Source organism: Salvia hispanica, chromosome 6 (assembly GCF_023119035.1).
Source record: "Salvia hispanica cultivar TCC Black 2014 chromosome 6, UniMelb_Shisp_WGS_1.0, whole genome shotgun sequence".
Lineage (NCBI taxonomy): Eukaryota > Viridiplantae > Streptophyta > Magnoliopsida > Lamiales > Lamiaceae > Salvia > Salvia hispanica.
The window spans coordinates 45,407,228-45,422,177 of record NC_062970.1 but is presented as its reverse complement, the minus strand read 5'-3'; the positions used below and the strand labels follow the sequence as shown (position 1 = coordinate 45,422,177).

The 14,950-nt window shown below is 38.9% G+C and overlaps 3 protein-coding genes across 4 annotated transcripts; 1 reads left to right on the top strand and 2 right to left on the bottom strand.

The window, feature by feature from the left end:
* The first annotated feature begins 3,704 nt into the window (after positions 1 to 3,704).
* LOC125194485 (pentatricopeptide repeat-containing protein At2g01860) lies at positions 3,705 to 5,424 on the top strand. Its single transcript, XM_048092727.1, has one exon. It carries the CDS (start codon positions 3,963 to 3,965, stop codon positions 5,361 to 5,363), a length of 1,401 nt encoding a protein of 466 aa, XP_047948684.1. The 5' UTR covers positions 3,705 to 3,962; the 3' UTR covers positions 5,364 to 5,424.
* A 198-nt stretch (positions 5,425 to 5,622) lies between these two features.
* On the bottom strand, positions 5,623 to 9,411 carry LOC125194484 (citrate synthase, glyoxysomal-like). Its single transcript, XM_048092726.1, has 13 exons — positions 9,054 to 9,411; positions 8,728 to 8,908; positions 8,423 to 8,508; positions 8,144 to 8,248; positions 7,875 to 7,937; positions 7,644 to 7,753; positions 7,362 to 7,481; positions 7,208 to 7,283; positions 7,020 to 7,093; positions 6,799 to 6,919; positions 6,549 to 6,646; positions 6,335 to 6,458; positions 5,623 to 6,030 (listed from the first exon to the last, which is right to left on the bottom strand). Exons 1-13 carry the CDS (start codon positions 9,288 to 9,290, stop codon positions 5,899 to 5,901), a joined length of 1,527 nt encoding a protein of 508 aa, XP_047948683.1. The 5' UTR covers positions 9,291 to 9,411; the 3' UTR covers positions 5,623 to 5,898.
* Positions 9,412 to 10,850: 1,439 nt separating this feature from the next.
* LOC125196171 (ubiquinone biosynthesis O-methyltransferase, mitochondrial-like) lies at positions 10,851 to 13,910 on the bottom strand. Of its 2 annotated transcripts, none has more exons than XM_048094578.1 (10): positions 13,578 to 13,910; positions 13,403 to 13,492; positions 13,201 to 13,279; positions 12,874 to 12,951; positions 12,483 to 12,531; positions 12,042 to 12,091; positions 11,772 to 11,921; positions 11,435 to 11,515; positions 11,234 to 11,346; positions 10,851 to 11,034 (listed from the first exon to the last, which is right to left on the bottom strand). In XM_048094578.1, exons 1-9 carry the CDS (start codon positions 13,859 to 13,861, stop codon positions 11,239 to 11,241), a joined length of 969 nt encoding a protein of 322 aa, XP_047950535.1. In that variant the 5' UTR covers positions 13,862 to 13,910; the 3' UTR covers positions 10,851 to 11,034; positions 11,234 to 11,238. The 2 variants fall into 2 exon arrangements, with proteins under 2 accessions (XP_047950535.1, XP_047950536.1); XM_048094579.1 differs by having other exon boundaries at positions 10,851 to 11,005.
* Positions 13,911 to 14,950: the final 1,040 nt, after the last annotated feature.

Below are 14,950 nucleotides of genomic sequence, written 5' to 3'. Positions count from 1 at the left end.
CACCGATTCGCCTATCACAAATAACTCATGTGCAATAAAATATTAGAAGAATCATCCAAATATAATCATTCCAAGTAAACAATTATCAAACAATAAAAATAAATTGAGACTAATAACTTAAAAAGGTTATAAAAAATATTCATGAGACTAATAAATCACTAAACCAAACCATATCCTAAATGACGTGCAACTTAATTAGATTAAAATATCCTTAATATAGAAAATGTGTTAACAACAACTACCTAAATTAATCCTGTTGACAACAACAATCAGATTATAAATCACGTGTCGCCCAAGGAAGGGGTTATCTTCATTAGGACATGGGGAGTAAATGATTAATAAATTATGGGAAATTGGTCAGAACTTTCACAAAAATTTGGTATCCGGCATAAATTTCCCACACTAACGTTTCCGGCATAAATTTTGCCTGGGTGGAATGTCGATACTAATTCTAGAGCATCCACGTCAACATAGTTTCATCATCTCTGCAAGTTGGAGTGTAGCTCCGACTATTACAAGTAGGTTTTTTGACATTCAACATAGGCAAACTTTATGCTGAAACCTTTAGTGTGGGAAATTCGCACGATTTGAAAATTTGATCATTTTTAAGACCACTTTTAAAGATTGTGGGAAATACCAAATTTTTGTGAAAGTTCACGATTTTTCTGACCAATTTCCCATAAATTATTAATGGATATATTTGTCGTTAATCCAAAATATTAAATTGTATTATTATTTAATCGGTAAATATCGGTATGTGCCGGTATACCGATATTACCCCACCCCTCACCCCAAATGGCCGATCAATCGGCCGTGGCCAATGTCATAGGGCCATGATCGGCCCTCCATTGCGGCTAATATTTAATAAGGGTGTCACTTCCTACATGGGAACTTTTCCTATATAGTTCTCATTTTTATAAGAACTTTAATCTATTATTTCTTACTCACTGAAAATCAAATTTAAGAATTTGAATATAACACGGTCATCTAATTCGAATGTAGATCGATGATATGTCATTTAATTTGACAAAATTAAATGTCTTTATCACATTTATTCTTGGTCAAAACTCTTTGACCAAGTACACAATTCCAACACCCACCACATTACATTGGAGAATATATTATTGTAATTAAAATAGAGATAGATTGAATTTGACAGAAGGTTTAAATTAATTAAAATGAAAAAATGATATATTTAAATTTGGCGTCCACATGTTCCTACTCTATTCTAGTCTCTTCGTCCCCTATTATGTCCCCAAGTTTTCTATTTTGGTACATCCCTTATTATTAGTTTCATTTCATTTTTACTATATTCAATAGTAGACCTTCCATTAACTTATTCACACTCAAATTTTATTACAATATTACTGATTACTAAAAGTTGGACCACATTCCTCTAATTTTTCTAACCCACTTTCCTTAATATTTCTTAAAACTTATGTCGGGTCAAAGTAGGACACATATTTGGAGACGGGGGAGTATTTCTCAAAATCCTTTAAACATGCATTTCACTCACCTTCTATATATTAAAGTATAATGCACATTCCATCGATTCAAAGTGAGACATTTGTTGTTAGGCAAAATTACATAATCAAAATTAAACAAACTAAGTACTAGTCATAATTGGGACTAAAAAACTATGCACCAATTATAATTTGAGACCAAGTAGGTCGACCAAGTTTTTGTGCTTTTCGCACGGATGTATCCCGCCGTGTAACCAGCGCTACCGTGGTCATCTCCCGTGCTTCCGAAGCCGGGTCAGTCCTAATTTCATCATCGAAACCATGAGATTGAGGGAGACACTTTAGCTCTCGATTGTCTGTATTTCTTTGTCATGATTTGCTTTTCTTTGAATATGATAACAATATTTGGGAAGTTGATAACAATTGGAAATTCGTTATGAAGTGAGTGTGGAGTCGTGAAACAAACATCCTCTTGGTCTTTATTTGCTTGGTTTAATTCTTGTAATATAATTAAGGGTAAACTGTCTCTAAAATCATGAACTTTCACAAAAGTTTGGTTTTTCCCGTTAACTTTAAATGTTGCATAAAAAATCATGAACTTTACTCTCGTGTGCCGATTTCCCGAGTCGAGTATTCCGGCTAAGCAGTGTGATGATGTTGGCATTTATGCTGACATGGACGATGATTTGGATGCTTAGTGTGTTTATTTTCATTCCACTCTTCTTCCACCTCATTTACCCAAACCTTAATTTTTTTTTTTAAAAAAAAAAAGATCTCCTTTCTCACTCCAGCACCACCACCACCACCGCCGGCAGCCGCTCCGGCGCACCACCTGCTCCTCCCCTTCTTCTCTTTCTTTCCCTCCTTTCTCTCTCTTTCCCCCTCCTTATCTCTCCCACTCTCAGCCTCTTCGCGCCGCCACTGTGGGAGTGGCGGCGCTCCGTCGCTCCTCTCGCTGCTCCGCCCCCATCATCACCATCCACCGCCGACCGCCCCAATTCATCTCCCTAGCGGCGGCGGCGACGCTCCGTCGCCCTCTGCCCTCGCTGCTCCGCCCCCATCATCACCATCCCCCGCCGATCGCCCCAATTCATCTCCCTTGCGGCGGCGGCGGCGCTCCGTCGCCCTCCGTCCCTTCCCCTCGCTGCTTCGCCCCCATCATCACCATCCACCGCCAACCGCCCCAATTCATCTCCCCCATCCAATTCACGTCCCAATTCATCTCCACCTACTGTCCCTTCTCTCTCCCTTTGTTTCTCATCTCCAAATTTTCAAATTTTTTTCTCAACAAACACAAAACGACATCGTTTTGTCTCCCGGCTGCCTAGTCACACTTCCGGCTGCCACATAAGATGAGTTTATGCCGGAAAATTTCAGGGTCGGGTCATTCGGGAAATTTGCACAACCCGGCAAAGTTCGTGATTTTTTATGCAACTTTTAAAGTTCACGGAAAATTCCAGACTTTCGTGAAAGTTCATGATTTTAGAGGCAGTTTACCTATAATTAAGCCCAAGAGATTGTACTTAACATAATTCCTTTAGGCCCAACTCTTGTAATAGGTTTGAATCCTCTGGCCCAACACAAAAATACTCCTTGCGGTAGGCCCACAAATCAATCCCAACTTCACCTTTGATTCTTTTTAAATCCTTTTGTATAAATTATTTAATACTTTGGTGAAAAGCAAAATGTACGGATATTAATGGTCAATTTTGGTTCTAGATATATGACTAAAATATAAATTGGTCTAAAATATTCATTTTTTGAAAAATAGGTTCATAACAAATGAAATCCTTGTTGGAGTGATATTTTTTTTACGATTCTGTAAAAAACTAACAGTCATGTCATTGTGCAATTAGCATTGACTTTTAGTTTTTTTGCGGAATCGTCGAGAAAAGGACTACTTTGGCGACATTTTCATTTGTTATGGACCTGTTTTTCAAAAAGTAAATGTTTTTTAACAAATTCGTATTTTGGTAATATCAAAACTGACATTTATTCGATGTCAAAACTTTGGCGACATTTTCATTTGTTATGGACCTGTTTTTCAAAAAGTAAATGTTTTTTAACAAATTCGTATTTTGGTAATATCAAAACTGACATTTATTCGATGTATATTAGTGAAAAGTAAAAACTTTAACATAAAAATAAAAATAAAAATAAAAAAATAATTAAATGTGGTGTCCACGTGGATATAATAGTACTTTATTCAATTAAAAAAAATAAAAACACACGAATAACCAGTAAAGCGGGTGAGATAGTTGATTAATCGGAATTCGGATTTTCCAAAATCAAAATTTGGTAGATTCAATTTGTCATCGGAATTTCACACTGTTTCCGATTAGAATTTCTCCGAATACTGTTTTCTACTGAGCTACCCAATCGGAATTTCACACTGCTCAAATCAATCCACAAATCCCCTTTTTCCAAACCCGCACACACCACATGTTCGATCAAATGCCTATGAGAAACCGTCGCACTAATTGCTTCCGATTTTGATAGATGGAGAGCTTAATCTGCTTCACGTCTCCATATCCCTTCCACCGCAGCAACAGATTCTCTCCCGTAGCAGCATTCGCATCCGCCAAAAAACCCAACCACCGCAAAAGGCTGCAGCTTCCCAAGAATCTCCGCCACCGCCGCCACACCGAGGCTCCGCCCGACTTCCACCCTGTGATTCACAAAGTTGAGGATTCCGATTGTGAGGAAATCGATACAATTGATGGCGACGATGGAGATGTATCGTGGGAATCGGATGAACTCGAGGCCATTTCATCCCTTTTCCAAGGGAGAGTTCCTCAGAAGCCCGGGAATTTGAGCCGGCAACGGCCTCTTCCGCTTCCGATTCCTCACAAGATCCGGCCTTTGGGAGTTCCCACTTCCAAGAAACTGATCAGGACTCATGTTGCTGTGTCGAGGCAGCCAGTGTCGAATCAGATTTACAAGAATCCGGCTTTCTTGATCAGCTTAGCTAGGGAGATCAAGAGCCTCCAATCTGATGAGAATGTGTCCTTAGTTCTCAACCAATGGAGCCGGCTTCTCCGGAAAGGATCGCTGTCGTTGACGGTGAGGGAGCTCGGGCATATGGGGCTCCCGAACCGCGCGTTGCACGTGCTCTGCTGGGCTCAAAACCAGCCGCATTTGTTCCCCGATGACCGGATCCTTGCTTCCACGGTTGAGGTCATGGCGAGGGCGCACGACTTGAAGATGCCGTTCGAGCTGGACAGCTTCCTCAACTTATCCAGCCAGAGCGTGTACGAGGCGGTCGTGAGGGGGCTCGTGAGAGGAGGCAACACGCGCCTCGCGTGCAGGCTTCTCTCGGCTGCTGAGAGTCGTAAAAGAGTGCTGAGCCCGAGCGTGTACGCGAAAGTGATTCTTGAACTTGGGAAGTGCCCGGATAAGAGGGCGCTCGCGCTGCCGCTGCTGGAGGAGCTGGCGAAGAGGGACGATCTCGCGCTGAGCCAGCAGGACTGCACGGCCATCATGAAGGTCTGCGCGAGGCTGGGGAAGTTCGACGTCGTGGAGGCGCTGTACGAGTGGGCGAGGAGCTCGGGTAGGATCGTCCCCGGGGTGGTGATGTACACGGCTCTGATCCACAGCCGGTTTCTCGAGGGGAGGTACAGGGATGCGATGGCGGTTGTGTGGGAAATGGAGGCTTCGAATTGCCCGGTTGATCTCCCGGCGTATCGCGTGCTGCTGAGGCTTTTCGTTGCCTCGGGCGACGTGTCGAGGGCCGGGAGGTATTTTGCCAAGATGAAGGAATGTGGTTTTACTCCAACTTATGATATTTACAGGGGAGTGATTGGGGTGTTTATGGCTGATGGAAGGCTTGCAAAGTGTAAGGAAATATGCCATGAGGCTGAGATGAATGGATTCAAGATAGATCTTGACAAATTGATGTAGTTTTTGGTGATATGTGAATTTGATTTATATTAATGAAAATTTATGGTGTGATTTTTTTGGATTTGAAGTGCCTTTTAATTGGGCCCTCCACCGTTGAAATCCTGGCTTTATCACTCATAAAATACTTCACAACTTCAACAAAGTTGTGCCCCCCACCATTGAAATTCAATCTCGTGATGAAAAGCAAATGTTATCTCACGATAAAAAGCAAATGTTTCATATTTAATGAGATAGAAGGAGTATAATTTATAGAATTAAATTTGACTATACTAAAGTCTAATAAATAAATGGTAGACAAGTTTAACAGCATAGATCTAATACTCCCTCTGCCCCTTATAATTTGTCACCATTTGACTTGACACGAGTTTTAAATACAGAAACAGCAAATAGAAAGGAAGTAAGAGTGCTGCTACATTTTATTTTACTTCAACCATGAACGGGGATGAAAAACGCAGAGCGGCCATACGACTGAAAGATCGATACTTATTTCTATAGGCGAGAAAACGGATGATCTGATGCAGGGAGTTGTGTAGGGCTATGCACCGGAACCAGCCAAACGCCTCTTGGTTGCGTTGGAGACTGCGACCTGACCAAGTTTATCTTCTTCTCTTGAAACCATTCGTTCTTGCAGTGGCACGTACGGTCGTAGCCACACACCAGTATACACCTGGAAATTAAACCAATTTCAAAATGCAGTAGAATCGATAAAATGAAGACATAATTCCCCAAAATGCAGCACGACATATAGATAATTCCCCAACGACGATCAGAATGGTAGGCCGCCCTCTTGAAGGACTCTGTTTGTCTCGGAAACCATCAATACGTGATAAATGCAGTGTAATTTTCAGGCCAATTACATAATCTAGGAAGGTAACGACATGGGAAAAAAACCGTGGTGCATTCTAGTTCATCTATAACAAGCCCAATGTCTCGAAGGAAGAACTTGACAAAGAAAGCCGGGTAAAGATTACCTGTGCCGGTCTCATTATCTTCGTGTCAGGATCATCTAGGGACTCTCGCCAGTGAGATAGGTAGCCAGCCATTCGAGGAATCGCAAACAAAACTGGAAAGAACTCTGTTGGGAAACCCATAGCCCTGAATACAACATGGAGACGAGTAGACTAAGAAGATACCAAAATGATTGCAAGATGAAAATGAAGCCAAAGAGAATGTCAATAATAATACCTGTATATTAAGCCAGAATAGAAGTCAACATTTGGGTACAACTTCCTCTTCACAAAGTACTCATCCGATAATGCAGCTTTTTCCAAGGCTATGGCCACCTGTAAATGACATTAACCGATTCAGATCCAGCCTGCATCTCAAATTTTACTCTTGATTTGCAAGCAATGCTTGGATCATGTATTAATAAGGTTATCGAAAAATAATTATTCCTCTTTAGCAATGCTCGAAATTCAGGGTTCAAAAGACCCACCTCTATTAGAGGATCCCTGCCAACAATTGAAAATACTTCCTCAGCTAGTTTCTTGATGACCTTCGCTCGCGGATCATAGTTCTTGTAGACGCGGTGCCCAAAACCAGACATCTTACGCTTCCTAGAGATTATGACATTACACTCGCACAATGTTAAATCCATCCACGTGAACCTTTTACTAGTTGTCTTAAAAAAGATGGCAGGCATGGAAGGTTACCAACCTGTTCTTTACGCCTTCGATGAAGTCAGGAATATTGTCTATGGTTCCGATCTCACTCAACATCTTAAGCACAGCCTACAAAGTAAACAAACAAGAAAAGACTGGATTTTAATGTAACTTGAACAGTTCATAATCACAGATACCAAAATCTTCTTATGAAGTAGTTTCAGAGAAGTAATTGATGAGTACCTCATTTGCTCCACCATGAAGTGGACCATATAGAGCGCCAACTGCACCAGAAAGGGCTGTATACACATCAACGCCACTGTAGAAGCAGATTTACACCAAGTTACAAATGAAAACTTCAATTTTTTTATTGTCCAAGAAGATGATGAGATATAACCTTGAAGCAAGGTGCCTCGCAGCTGCAGTGGAGCAATTCATCTCATGCTCTGCATGTAATATGAAAAGAATATCTAGTGTACGAGCAAGCCGAGGATTTGGTCTATAAGACCTATTGCCCCTGTTTTTTTAAAGCGAAACATTAGTTGTAACATCACCTCAGCTAAAAACAAATCAAACATTTGGTAATATGCACTAAGATAGATCTATAGTAGGATATACTTAACTTGATATTAATCTTAAAGACAAATTATTTGGAACACATCAAGGAATAAGTGCATACAATGAATCAAGCATATATAAGAAGTTCTCCGAGTATGAGAGGTTGCTAGATGGAAGAACAGGTGGCCTCCCTGCCATTCTCAAATAGGCAGCTGCAGCAATTGTTGGCGCCTGAAAAAAATTGATAGGATTTTAATATATCCTCCACCAAATATCATGATCGGCTGTACAATGTTGTGAAATATGTCGAAGCAAATATGCATGCAGACAGTAGACATAATCTGAGTATTACCTTCCCAAGTATGCGGACAATTTGTTTGTCTCTCACTTGCTTAGACTCATATATGTCTTGGCCCTATGTCAAAGAACATTGATGAATAAATAAACAGAAAAGTATTCTTTCGAGAAGATAAATTCTGAAGTCGTGGCAACAACACCAACAGTACCCTTTCTATTATGGAGTTTCAAGCTAGTCAAAATCTGATATAAGGAACAAGTGAACAACAAAGAAGAAAAACTGTAAAAACTCTATACTAAAAAAATAAAATAGAAAAAGCTTACTCGTAAAGCTGGATTTGCATCGGGATGAAAGACTGAAAGAGCACTCATAGCACTAACAAGAACACCCATTGGATGAGCATCATGTGGCATTGCTTGTATGATGTCCTGCCAAAGACGGTGAAATACCTTTAGAAACTCAATTTTCATGTGAAAAACCCATCGATATTGAACAGTATCCTAACCATATATATGATCAACCCAAAATAAAGGTACTCTGATAAATACAATAGAAAAGAAACACATGCGCACACACAGAGAAAACAACTTAGAGAAAAATACCAATATTCCTTGAGGAACAGCTGAATGTTGTGAGACGGAAAACTCCCAATCCGCCAACTGACCTTCGGACGGTAAATTTCCATACACTACCAAAAAAAGGAAGACTTCATCAAAATTAAATGCGAGAGAGGCGAAAAAGCAACCAATGTCGAAAATCAAATTGACTAGCCAGTGAACTTAACAACCAAAACAGAGTCACTCTTACGAATACTAAACATACAAATCAACAAAATCAGGCGTTCGATGCCAAATCAAATCATAAATTAGGCATTTCCTCAGATGCAAACACAGAATGCAAAGCTTACTCAAAAGATAAGCAACTTCCAAAAACGAACTCCCCTCCGCCAGCTCCTCGATCGGATAGCCTCTGTACCTCAAAATCCCTTCGTCTCCGTCAATATAGCAGATCGACGATCGCACCGGCGCCGTGTTGAGATAACCAGGATCGTAGAGCTTAATCCCCTTGTCATTCTTCCCGGTGGTAATCTGCAACACTCAATTGAATCACCACACTAGAAAATTAGAAATTAAATCGATTATTCGAATTAACTACTGAAGCGATAACATCAACACACACACACACACACACACTTGAAATTGAAGTAATAATGAGATAGAAATTGGGGGAAACCTTTTTGAGGTCGGTGGCTTTGACGGTGCCTTCCTCGGAGACGTGAACCTGGTACTTTTTGCCGGTGCGGTCGTCGATTAGGGTTAGCGATCCTTGCAGATACGGCGGCGGTGCGACGGCGGCGGAGCAGGCGGATGATTCGAGAATTGCGGCGGCGCGGTGATCGAATGGAGCTGCGAGGTGAGCTGAGAGCACGGCCAAGCGGCCTCGGGCGAGTTTTGAGTGATCGCCTTCCATTTTTCTTCTTGTTTGAGTAGTTGTCTTCCTCAATCGAACAGTGGTGAAAGGAACTTCAATTTACGTGTGTGAGAGAGAGATTTCGCGCTTAATGAGAAGAGGAAGCAAATATGATAACTAACTCAGTTTGGAATGACGTTATAATGTTTCAATTTGTACTTTGAAAATGAAACCTCATACTCTCCTAATTTATTACTCCCTCCGTCCCCCATTAGCAGTCCTAGTTTGACCGGGCACGAGTTTTAAAATGTAAAGAAAAGTTGGTTGAAAAAGTTAGTGGAATGTGGGACCCACTTTTTTATATTGGTTTTATAATAAAATGTGAGTGAAGTGATTTAGTGGGATGTGGGACCTACTACCATTTATGGTAAAAATAAAGTGTGACTCTTAATTGGGGATGGATCGAAATGGAAAAGTGTGACTCTTAATTGGGGACGGAGGGAGTATAAAATTAATAAGTATATAAAGCTAATAAAAATGAGATTTCATTCTACTAATTTTATATATTCTTCCTAGACATTTATTCAAATTTGCATGGAATTAGAGTATATTCTGTCTCCAACTTTTGAATTTTGTCTTACCACGTGCTCTCTGTCCGTGAATAGAAGTTTCGTTTTTAGTCCATTCGCGAATAAGAATCCCGATTCACTTTTACCATAAATGGTAATAGGGTCCCAACTTCCACTAACTCATTCCACCCACGTTTCATTTAAAACTAATATATATAAATGAGACTATTATTCCACTAACCTTTTTTCACCCATTTTTTTTAATATTTCTTAAAACTCGTTACGCCCATATATATATATATATATATATATATATATAGGAATCGAGTAGTATTCAATAAAAGTTTATGTTATAAAGTAAAAGAGTTTACCTCATCCTACAAGTTGATGTCGTTTTAGATTGAAATAAGAATGATTAGTGATTTTGTGTTACAGATTTTTATTTTTTAAGAAATATTACTACTACTAAAGTTCTAAAACACCATATATTTTCTGAAGTAGCGATATAAAATACTAGTACTACTATTTAACATTTATTATTAGTTTGGTAAATAACATTTAAATAATACTAATTCAGACTTGAAAAGATGAATCAATTTTACTATAATTGATATTTCTATAGCTAAATATTTTATGGAACTTTAAAAACATTTGATTAAAATATTTGACCACTTCAGTCAAATAGAAAGTATGAGATATTTAATGGTTACAAATATAACTATGATGAGTTATGGATAAAGATATTTATAATTAAAATGTGGTGTGGAGCCCAATTTGCGGCATGCATGGCAGTGTGTTGGGATGCGCACTATATAATCCTTATCATATCATAAACAAATTATTTATATAAGATTTTAATGTTTTTGCAATATTATCATGAGGCTCAAATTCCAATATTTTCTTATTATAAAAGTGTGTTTCTATATGTTTCTATATAAAATTGAGAATATTTTGTTGTGATAAAGTCATAAAACAACAATCTAGTTGAAATGTTATAGTAGTACTAGTTAAATTTGGTGGGGCTTTTAAGTATGATAAAACTTCTCAGAAAGACCATAAATAGAGAACAATTAACGCAACAAAATCATTGAATAAACATATTATTATTTGTATATTTTGTCACTAATAGCCATAAAAAAAAAAAAAAAAAAGAAACTGGTATATCTTCGAATATTGAACACTTCTTTCGGCCTCAAAACATTCCTTCTGCCACATTTGTGCAAAAATGAGAACCACTGCCATGGTAAATTAGAACAAAAAATAAATAAATAGAAGTATATGGGTAATTGCTGCTAAAACTACGAACTTTGGTCAATTCTAGTCTGCCATCAAATTTCGAAAAGCACGAGACAAACCCGAATTGGCCTGATGTTTGTGGTTTTAGCGACAATTATCCCATTAAAACATGAGAAAGAAACAGAGCGATCGTTAGACCTGATCTATTCGCGGTTCTTTGTGGCATATGCAATGAAATTTACACCTATATCGTCAGAGAGGAACCATCGCCCGGTCAGGGGGTTGTAGGCGAACCCAGCCATCTCTTGAACCTGAAAGGTAAAGCAAGCAGTAGTTTACATCTCACGAACGTAAGGACGGACTGCTACAAAATGGTATGATGATTTGCTTCGGACTTACAGAAACTGAAGCGCGTTGAAGAATTAGGACTAGCTCTTCTGGGGTGAGAAAGCTCGACCAGTCATGTGTGCCCGCTGGTAGCTGACAGATTTATGCAAGTCAAAACAGTGTCATCATTATGAACAAAAACCTATGAAAAATATATCTGCAGAATTTATGGAATGCCTAAGTAGATACGACTACAATGCCCAGATATGAAGCTCGGGAAGCACAGTACCAACACTAGAAGTCTACGTGATTTGAGTTTATGAAGCATAACTTTATTTTTTACAGGGCTGTCAACATTGTGGAATAAGCATGTCTTAACCACATTGAGCAATATGGAAAAGTAGCATACCCAACGCAAGACATATTCTGCCATGACGATAGCTGTTGCATATGCCCTCATTGATCGATTGATTGTTGAGATCACAGTAGCTCCACCATTTTCAGTCAAAGATGACAACGATTTGCAGAAATCAGAAGGGTCTGCAACATGCTCAATTACCTGGATAGCATGTAAACAATCAGGTGGACATCTCCACAATCCAAGAAGAATCACGGGAAAGCAACAAATACAGACACAATGTCTCAGTATAAATCTCCATTTAAAGCATAAACAACATACCTCAAGAGCAAGTACAGCATCGAATTTCCTCTGCTCTTCCACTAATTTCTCTATCAAAGCATAGTATTTAAATCAGGTTCAGAAGAATAGGTTTCCAAGTCCAGAAAGTAAATCTCATATAAATGAATCGAATAATAGATCAACAAAGGCATAGATGTTAATTCCCGAAAAATGTTCATACCCCATATGGGGATCACGGAAAAAAAAAAAGAATAAAGAGGGTAGATTAACAGAATGACACAAAACCACAAAGACGGAACTTTTTTGTCAAAACTGTCAGAAATGGTAGCAATAAATAACTACATGAGCTAACCAAGTCATGATCAAATACAAAAATGCAAGTTTCTGTGCTAAAGATAGTGACTGAAAATATGTAAGGAAAAAAGAATAATTAATCAACCGCCTTAACCTTCACACTGAACATATAAGTACGACATATACCAGCTGTTGTACAAAGATAGTCAATAGATGAAGTTGTTGGATCCAAATCCTGCAAAATATATACACTCTCACTGAAACGTATACGGAAACGGGTTGACAATAGGCAATAATTTCAGTTCATTCTGGTAACATCATGCAGAGTACAGCTCTGTAAATATATTGCTGGATAGAATTCATTCCATTTTTATTTTCTCAGATTGTCCACCACTATCTTTAACTAATAACAAATACTAGGTTTGCAGATCAATATTCAAGTTTTCCTGTAATTTATTGTATATGGTTGAATATGAAACAAGATGACATGCAATTTCAAAATAAAACCATACAAGACATGTGCGTGAAATGCACTGAACTAGTTCAATTCTACGTTTCCTCCATAAATAAGACATACCGCGTGAAGCTGGGCAATTCTGATATTCTTTTCCACAGCATCAACCCCGGTAACACTTGCGCCCATGCGTGCTAAAGGCTGAAAATATGATAAAACGATCAATGAAGGCCAGAAACGAGTCATCCTAAGACACGAACCAATACTAGCAAACATTCCACATACATATCAAGATTCACAAGTATACTACATAGATAACCAATTCAACAACACTATTACTACATAAACAATACTCAACAAACTCCGATCAGCCCAGTGAACACGAAATCCGAATATCTATCAACGAATCATGCCAACTCCAAAGATCACCAAAGCAGATAAAAGTTATACCTCAGATAGAATCCCTCCTCCACAACCAACATCCACAAACTTCAACCCTTCAAACGGCCTCGAACTCCGTGGATCCTTCCTGAAACATGTTGCATTGAACATTACTCAAAATTTGGGGAAAATGCTCAAAAATTCTTCACATTTACATAGAGAAAATCAATTTACAGAAACAGCTAAATATGCAAAGGCAAACTGAAATTACCCAAAATGCCGGCACAGAGTCGACCTAATAAACGCAAGTCTCGTCGGATTCATCGCATGCAGCGGCTTGAACGGTCCATCAGCATCCCACCTAACACCAATTGAACAAATTGAAAAGTACATTCAAGCAAAATCTTCAAATTCAACAAACATATGAATCAATTCTTCTTATAAACCATGTCTCGGAAATGGCGGCGAACTTCTTCAGCTCAGCTTCATTCAAAGAGCTTTTGGAAGCCGTCGGTGAAGGAGTTGAAACCGGAACGAGAGGAGGCTCCGGGGAGACCGGAGTGATTGGATTGGCGGCGGCCGGAATTGGAAGCGGAGCATCCGAATAACGCCGGGTTTGGAGGTTGTGATGAAATTCAAGGCTCGGGTAGTAGTGATTAACGGGCTGTGAACTGCGAGGGGCGGGCCGGGCTAGCAATCGGGCTCGGGCTAGAATTTGCCTTGGAATCATTTTCGTAAACGGAAGAGGAAAGATGGCTCTTCGGAAGAACACTGTGGGGAAGAGATAGATAATGGGCCGGGCCAAAATCTAACGAATAATCAAAGTGGGCCGGGCTAATAATTGGTTAGTACTACTTGCTCGACGGATCCACCTTTGGCAAAATCTGACTAATCTTGCTCGACGGGATTTACGGATTAAGGCCGAAAGGATCTCATCAAGTGGCGGGGTATGAACCGTGACCTCAAGATTACCAGCTCCGCACTGCTAACTGCGCTACAACCTGTTAATACTATTTTTTACTTTTTAGTTTCATAGAACAACATATCCTCTTGAAGTGATCAAATTTTTTTTTCAGTGTCTCATTTCAAGTGAGAAATTTCTTTCCAATATAGAATTTTAGGAACGGCTAGTTATTAAGTTAAGAAAAAAGATTATAGAGTAAAAGTGTAACACACGGACAAGAGTAGGAAGTAACATCACTGCAGAGGCACGAACAATGAGCGGCTCCTACATCTGAAGTGGAGGGTGCATGAATGAACCTTAACACACAGAAACGAGAGGGATTCTGAGGTATGCATAAATGAGATTGCATTCGAGAAGGGCTTGACAAATTTGATAGATGTTACTAATACCAATGAATATATATTCTTTCCTAGCATCCATCTCATAAGAACTTTAAAGGGATTGTTTTTGCTAAAAAAAAAATTATTACGTCGTAACCTAAAAAAAATGAAAGTCAAAACACTTAAAAAAAGGTCGATATTATTTTCTCTCTTTTATTTTAATTTTAATGAAACAATCACACTTTTAAGTATAACCAAGAGATGAAGTGACAATCATTTTATACATGAATGCAAATATTGAACAAAAATGAAAACTTCTGATAATATAGTATTTAAATTCATGATTCTCAGCATATTATCTGATTAATCGGTCAATGGATGATCACACTTCTTACGCATTTCAATATAATTTCTCACTTTACTCTCTCTTAATTTCAAAATACAACAAAATAATAGTAGTAATAAATGTAAATAGTGCGAAGTACATAAGATTTAAATGCACGTGAAAGCAAAAAAAATGGAGATAAAACACTCA